General features: G+C 46.0%; 1 protein-coding gene across 8 annotated transcripts in view; it reads right to left on the reverse strand.

Moving 5' to 3' along the window:
- Positions 1–7,451, reverse strand: part of TARS3 (threonyl-tRNA synthetase 3) — a 76,412-nt gene extending 68,961 nt beyond the window's left edge. For all 8 annotated transcript variants that reach the window (XR_003612243.2, XR_003612244.1, XR_003612245.2 and 5 more), the window contains exons 1-3: positions 7,079–7,451; positions 6,074–6,139; positions 5,225–5,421 (exon numbers count right to left, since the gene is read on the reverse strand). Coding sequence is in view for 5 of the 8 variants with exons in the window: in XM_028122788.1 (XP_027978589.1) it covers positions 5,225–5,421; positions 6,074–6,139; positions 7,079–7,396 (581 nt within the window). In the remaining 3 variants the exon portion in view is untranslated. The remainder of the gene's footprint in view (positions 1–5,224; positions 5,422–6,073; positions 6,140–7,078) is intronic.
- Positions 7,452–8,100: the final 649 nt, after the last annotated feature.

The following is an 8,100-nucleotide window of genomic DNA, read 5'->3' on the forward strand; positions in this document are numbered from 1 at the left end:
CTTAGCCTGTATCTTAACTAATACAAAAAAGTAAGGACCTGGAGGTGAGTAACAAAACCAAAACACGTCGCACTGGCTTAGCAAATGGGCAGCAAGATGTGGCCAACACCCCTTGTCGTGGCATCATTTGGTATTTGATAAGCATCAAATACTGATACGTGATTAAATAGTTGAGATCATATTTGGTAAAGCCTTAAAGCAAACCAATGCGCTTACAATGCTTGTAGCACATAAGGAAGCAGGCATAAAAAGGCAGAATGTTGGTAAACGCTGGATGGCTACTGCAGCTTTTGCAAAATACCACCAGACCCAGCTCAGCCCGGGTGAGAATTATCTGGTTTGGAGGCAGAGATGGAAGGGACAGGACTTTGCCAAGAGAGGCTCTGCCTGTGGCCTGTAATCCAAACTAAGAGTCCAGAAATGTGAGGCTGTGCGAGATCGGAGAAACAGTCATTTGTCCCCAACAGCAGGAGGGACAGGCACGGACAGCTCTTCTCGAAGGCCAACGTCAAGACTGACAATAGGGGCCAGGCCCACTGCAGGGATCAGAGTAAGGGTGCTGCCCTCCCACAGCCTGTGTTTCATATGACCTCAGGCCACTCAACTGAGGGACAGAGGAATGAGCCAAGCACAAAAGCCAGGACAAAAAGGGGTGAGAAGTCTCTCTCTAGAATTCTTAGATGATGGAATTGTCTAGATGATGGACAACTAGGAACCTCCCCAAGAGCAAAACCAGGGCCTCCGGGGGACTGTGGACCAGAAAACAAAGGGTGGCCAGACGGGCTGACCCAAGCACTGCCCGCTGCCAGGCTGTGGGCCTCCCGATCGCTGCCAGCAGAATCTGATGGCTTCTGTCCACTACTGGATGCCCTACTGCTCCTTCCTCTTTTTTCCAAATACACTTCTATCGTGTTGGCCTCGTGTGTATTCCACCACCGTATATATACACATGTGGGGTGGGCAGCCCTATCAGCTTATTTGTTGCTAGAGTGTAAGGGGCCAGCCTAACGGGGTGTTCTGTACATCACTTGGAAATCCCAAGCTTTCAGCTATTGGGACCCAGAGCTGTCTCGCCTGGGGAGGGACCAAGTGTGCGGGATGATGAAAAAGGGCTCTCACAGATTTCTGGACTTCACAGGGACACACTGTGGCAGACGTTGTCCCCTAAACCATGCTTTCCCTCTTCCACGGGGAGAATGCTTTAGCTGGACATGTGGCTGGCCAGCAAAAGCGACATTTCCATTCTCTCTTACTGCTAGGGGTGGCCAGGTGACTCAAGGTGAGCTAATAGGATAGAAGAGGAAATTAGAGTGTGCCATTGTGGGGTCTGGCCCTCAAAGCATTATTGTTCCTCAGCTGTCTTCCCCCTGCCTGCAAGCAAGTCCGTGAGTCCATGAACTCAGCTTCCACCCCTCAACATGGATGAACTGTGACCTAGGAGATGGCAGATCAACAAAACAGAAGGAGCCCAGGTTCATAAATGACTGCATGGACCAGGGATGTCCACTAGCCTGGACTGGTCATCTCTGGACTGCCATATGAGAAAACGTGAGGTCTACCTTATTCAAGCAATGGTCTTTGGGGGAGATCTCTTGCGACAGCAGTTTAGCCTAACTCAGTGGTTCTCAAACTTGAACTTGCATCAGAAACTCCTGGAGGGGCTTACAAACAGAGACTAATTATTCAAGAGGTATGGAGCAGGGCCCAAGAATTTGCTCTCTCCTAAGTTCCCAGGTAATGCTCATGCTGTTGGTTTGGGAACCACACTCTGCGAACAATTCTTTCATGAACTACTATGAACTGTCCTTTGCCCCATTTTTCTACAGGGGTCTTTTCTCTTTTTAAAGATTTTATTTATTTATTTATTTATTTATTTATTTATTTATTTATTTATTTGACATAGAGGGCATGCACGTACAAGCAGGGGGAAGCTGCAGAGGGAGAGGGAGAAGCAGACTCCCCACTGAGCAGGGAGCCCCATACGGGGCTCAAACCCAGGACCCTGGGATCATGACCTGAGCCAAAGGCAGATGCTTAACCAACTGAGCCACCCAGGCGCCCCTCTACGGGGGTATTTCCTTAGGATAAATGGCTATGTATAGAATTACTGGGTCCAAGGTTAGGGTTTGCATGTTTTTAAGGCTTTAAAAGTTTGAAAGAGACCGGACCTATTTATCCACCCTCCAGCAATGCCATTTCCCCAAGACTGTATCAATGTTAACTGCTATGCATAAACCTTGGACAAATAGAGAACACATAATAATTTTCATTTATACTTCTAAGATAATCTGTTCCTCTCCTGAAGTTTTCATCTTTTTCCTATTAATTTGAAAAACACTTGGAGAGCAATCATTTGTTTTATATGGTACATTTTTTTTACATCTGTCATTTCCCGTTTTATGTGTCATTTTTACACATAGCCATTTTTCTTAAGCGTTTTATTTTGTGTGCCGTTTGAATTTGTCCATCTTTTCCTTAATGATTTCCACGTTACATGGTATGCTTAGACTCCCCCAGAACAGGAATCATCATCTATGCAATCAATTCTCAGTAACCCAAGAGAATAGGCAGTATAATTTAATAAAACTATTAATTTCTCATTTATTTTATATCCAGCCACCTCACTGAACCCTTATTCAGACAGTTTTCCAGTTAATACTATTCCCTAATTCACTTTTTTTTTTAAGTAGGAGCCCAACACAGAACCCCACTCACAACCCTGAGATCAAGACCTGAGCTGAGATCAAGAGCCTGTCGTCCCACCAACTGCGCCACACAGGTGCCCCTCTCTAATTCGCCTTAGAGCTCCCTTCTTTTTCTAACTGTCTTTGTTGAATTCTTAGTCTGTTTCTTCTTCTTTCTTATTAGAAAAGCCTTTGATACTACAAATCTGTTTCTGATCACTACTTTGGCCCTATTCCACAGATTTCTGACATACATTCTCCTCATTAAAGTATTTCCTAAAAATCCTGTGGTTTTGATCTGTACTTCTGAAACAAATAACGCAACATATTTTAAGAAAAAAGAAAAAGAAGAAGATAGCAGGAGAGGAAGAATGAAGGGGAGTAAGTCAGAGGGGGAGACGAACCAGGAGAGACGATGGACTCTGAAAAACAAACTGAGGGCTCTAGAGGGGAGGAGGGTAGGGGGATGGGTTAGCCTGGTGATGGGTATTAAAGAGGGCACATTCTGCATGGAGCCCTGGGTGTTATGAACAAACAATGAATCATAGAACACTACACCAAAACAAATTATGTAATATATGGTGATTAACATAATAAAAAAATTTTTAAAAAAAATCCTGTGGTTTTTATTTCCTTTCACCTGAGTTATTTTGAAGAGTTTTTTTTTTTGTAATTTTCAAGTTTTACTTTGTTTTGCCTTGCTGTCATTTAATGTTTACTGAGTTCATAACAGATTTCATTTTACCTACAGAATATGTGAACTGTATTTCCACATGTAATTAAGGTTCTGAGAAGCCAAAAACACAACCACAGGTGCTGAGAGATCTCTATCTGTAGACCACAGAGACTGGTGAGCAACCACTAAGTCCCCCTCACAGTGTTATTATTCAGACGCATATAACCCTAATGTTTGCCTATGTGATGGGTCCAAAACCAGTACTAACCAAAGAGAGGTTAAAGCCTACCACTCCTGAGTGTCTTTAATTTTGTATTTCTGATCTGATGCTACATCAATTAACTCCTAAAGTTCTGTGACAAATAGTCATTGCGGATTACACTGTTTGTCTATTTTTGAAATAAGCCTCCCATTTGATGATTTAAGCTCTGAATTCTGGTGTCTTGAAGTACTATGATCCCGGCTCTCTTCCTAACAGGTTTGCCTGATATGCCCGCTTTGCTTGTCTTTTGGTTTGGGCTAACTTTACTTTTTAGACGCTCCTACAATCCCACTATCATGAAATTTGATTGTACGATTTGTAAGCTGGTACCCTGTGGAAATGCAGATTATTAAGGGTACAATGAAGAAGCTGTCCTATAATCCAGTAACTTTGCTTCCCAAGTTCAAACAGGATTCTTCCGTGCAGAACCAGTCTCTACTACGCCAACATGCAAACTGACTCGCCGTGAAGAAACAGAAACTTATTTTTGCCTCAAAGCCTGTTTTTTCCTGAGCACATCTAACCATCTCTCTCCTGGAAAACGTGGGAATAGCTGGGAGAGGCTGTTAGAGTGCAAGACATGATGGGGTGGGAAAATATATATATAATTTTAATCATAGTTTTCCAAGGAAATCTGAAGATTTCAACTGTTGAAAAAGCTTGCTTTTTAAATAGTAAAAGTTTATTTACATGGCAGTCTTGAGCTATAGCTTCCACGGAATTACACTTACTGCTAGGAATTAACATTGGTCAAAATAACATAACTTCACTAATGTATCTAACTTCTAGGAAAGTCAAAGTATTTATTCCAGGGTTGATAATAGCTCTAACACATACACCTTCAATCTATAATAAGTCACTTTGTACATTTCTAGAGGCACTTTAATTTTCAGAGTATTTTTCATATGCAGTTATTTTATTTAATTTTTACAACCTCATTAGGTAAATGGGAAAAGCAATATTATTCCAGAGATTAAAAGAAACAGGCCTGAAAACCTTCAGGGATCTGTCCAACATGGTTCGAAGAACCACCCATGGTTATTTACTGGTGGGATGATGACTTGACTTGGAGTCAAGTCCAGCAAAGGATCAGTAAAATCTCATGGAAATACTCTGATGATGAACAAAGTCAATGTAAAGTGACCTGTCAAGGATTATACATTTTTCTCTACTATATATTTTTCATGGGGGGGGGGGCGCACCTGGATAACTCAGTTGGTTAAGAGTCTGCCTTTGGCTTGGGTCATAATCTCAGGATCCTGGGATCGAGCCCCACATCAGGCTCTCTGCTCAGCAAGAGCCTGCTTCTCCTGCTCCTTGCTGCTTCCCCTGTTTGTACTCTCTCTCTCTGTCAAATAAATAAATAAAATCTTAAAGAAAAAAAAAAGAACTTTAAAATATGGACATTTTAAAGAAGAGATTTTATTCTGGTATTCAACTACTTATTTAAATGCCCTATTTAAGCCAGAGGGAAAAAATTAATGACACTTAATTTATTCAAGTAAGAAAAAAAAATATTTTTGCAGTTCCCAGGGAACACACTGTCACCAAGCTCTGGCACAATACTACATAATGAATATCTTCTCCAAACTATGGTTTTACCTAATTTCAGCAGCCACTTGATAAGGTGTTGTTTTCCAGACTTCCCCTTCCACGGTTTTCCCACCAGCCACTCTCACTGTGATCACATTGCTTGTATTCCCCTTTTCGTCAGCAACGACAAATAAGAGCTGATGGTCTTGCTTCAATATTTCAAACAGCTTCAATCTTTCCTTCACAAAATCTGGTTGATCTGTCACCTGAAAGTCATTAGAATACAAGAAGGTTAACATACACAGCCCACTTTTTTCTACGTGTTCACCCTGCAGTAAGGCTCACCCCATTCTCTGCACACCCCAGGTCATTTCCAACTCTCCTGCCAGTCACTTCCCACCCCCTTCTTAGGTCTTAGGGTCCAGCTCAAAGCCCACCTCTTCTAACTACCATATCTCCCTCCGCCATATGTTTAACACTCGTCTATGCACAGTTGCACAATTCAGCACCTACCCATATACCATCCTACTTCATTCTCTGTTGTCTTTCCTGTTTGATCGCAACCAGACTGATTACTCCGCAGCCAGGTTTTCCTTCTTTGCTCCTGCCAAGTGTTTATCCTCAAAACCTACTCTGGTTTGTTTTCATGATTGATATGGTAGCTAATTTCCTTAACACAAAAGTAAAGCCCTGCTATCTCAACTTAAATAGACAAAGAAGCACTTAAAGATAGCTGTGTGGCTAGCTCAGCTCGAAGTTAAGACATCTTGTAGCTAAGGCTTGCAAGGTTTTGAATATACTACTAGTGTCATAATTTAATTAGTAATTATGTTTTAATTTAAAATCTGGGCTATTAAGTGTATCAACATATTTAAATTACAGGTAGTATTTTACATTAGTTCCATAGCAACAACTCACCTCGCTCTCAGGCCTGCTATCCTCCTTTGCTTTAGTGTTCTTTTCTTGGGTTTGACTGGAAGGAGGCTGAGAAATAAAGGTAAGTTATAAATAACTCATACCAATGACAAGAAAGAGGAACACAACAGAGGAGCGAGCAATCAGCAAGTGTCCCACGTTGGAGGCTGGGCTTCCCTGACCACCACCTAAAACTCTAGATGGGCAACTCACTTTCTGGGGTTCCGTCCTTCCTGTCTGTGCATTTTCACACACTCTTGCTAAGTACATTTAACATATTTTGCTCTCTAAAGTTTTTTCCCCTAAACTTTAAACATAATGTCACTGGAAAATGGTTGTGTAGCTGCCTCCGCACTGTAAATACACTATTTTAGGAAGATGTTGCCAGTGCACCACAGTTACCCTTGGTAAAGAACTCAAGAACACCCCACAGTCTGTGAAATCTTTTAAACTTCATAAAATGTATTATGTTACACGACGATAACCTGTCCTTCAATGGCCCAAAATATTAAAACACTCTAATAATAACGCTAAATATACAGATTTCAACGAGTGAACAACAAAAAAAAACCCCCAAAAACCACCTGTCGTAAACAGCTCAGAACCAGCCATTCATTAGACGAAATGGCTGAGTTTACTTACGTAGCTGTTGGTCTTCCTGCTAAGAAAAGAAGAGTAAGTTTTAAACACGCCAGCATTTTTTTTCAAACAAAGGAAAATGCTATTTCTGCTACTGAAGAAAATATGTGGCAATTTACTGGGAGAGCTGAGAAATGACACCATTAAGTCAGTCTGGCGACTGCTGGAAAGACAGGGCTCCGAGGGATGTCCAGGCGCCTCACTGGTTCCCCAGGCCGTAGCAGGTGCACAGAGCAGCGCGCCGCGGCCGCACCCGTCCTTCCGGCGGGACCACCGCCACCCGTGCACCACGCAGCCCGCGGCGCCGCCCGCCCGGGGCTCTAGTCGCACCCGCCCCCGTTCCCCGCAGCGAGCCTGCCGCCCCGTTACCTGCGCGCCGGCAGCCGCGCGCCGGGCCTCCTCCTGCGCCGCCGCCGCCCGCGCCGCGCTCTCCAGCGGCGCCTGCTGTCTCAGCTCCTCGGCGAGGCACAGCCGCAGGCGGTAGAGGCGGTGGCGCAGGTCGCGGTTCTCCGCCCGGAGCTGCGCCACCTCCCGCGTCAGGCACGGCCCCTCGGCCTGGCCGCGGTCGGGCGCGTTCAGTTGCTCGTCCCTCAGGCGCTGGACCTCCGCCCACAGCCAGCGGATGTCCTCCTCCTGCCGCTCCAGGCGTGAAGCCACGGCCTCGGCCGCCAGGGCCTCCGCCGCCATGGCGGCCGGCTCCCCAGGCCACCGACGCCACTGAGGTAGCAGCCGCTGCGCTGGAGGCACCGGCGGCGGCCGGGCTATAGGCGGGGCGTCGTGGACAGGCGGGGCGACGAGGAGAGAGGGGCGGGGCTCACTGCAGGGCGGGGACTATAGGAGCCGCGGGGAGGTGGACTGACGGGGAGAGGCGGGGCGACGAGGAGAGGAGGGGCGGGGCTCACCGCAAGCTGGGACCATAGAAACCGCGGGGAGGCGGGGCGAGGAGGAGAGGCGGGGCAACAGAGAAGGGCAGAGGAGGCACACTGCAGGGCGGGGACTATACTCTGGGGCCTCGGGGCGGCGGGGTGAGGGGGAGGCGGGGGGGCGGTGACTGCAGGGGTGGGGCTGAGGCTGGGCACGCTGCTGGGGTTGGGTACCCGCACGCGCGGTGGTCAGGGCGTGGAGAGTGGCGTGGGGCCTGAATAGGCAGACCGTGCCTTCAGGGCTAGCCATGAATATCACCATGAGGTGGTTGAAATGCAAAGTGTCCAAAATCTTGGGAAGGTTATTAACATCTCCCTTCCCAGCGTGGCTCTGTCTTTCCTCTCGCGAATTCTAGCAGTCACCATCCTTCCAACTTGCAGCTAGGTTCTGAGAAGTGACTATTGAGAGTCCACCATCTTTGGCTTTCATGCCAAAGCTGACCAAGTGCAGAGGCCGCTGGGCCAAGG

Source organism: Eumetopias jubatus, unplaced genomic scaffold (assembly GCF_037043125.1).
Source record: "Eumetopias jubatus isolate StellerSeaLion01/CBP00866 unplaced genomic scaffold, mEumJub1_p1.0 scaffold_7, whole genome shotgun sequence".
In the NCBI taxonomy this organism is placed as follows: domain Eukaryota; kingdom Metazoa; phylum Chordata; class Mammalia; order Carnivora; family Otariidae; genus Eumetopias; species Eumetopias jubatus.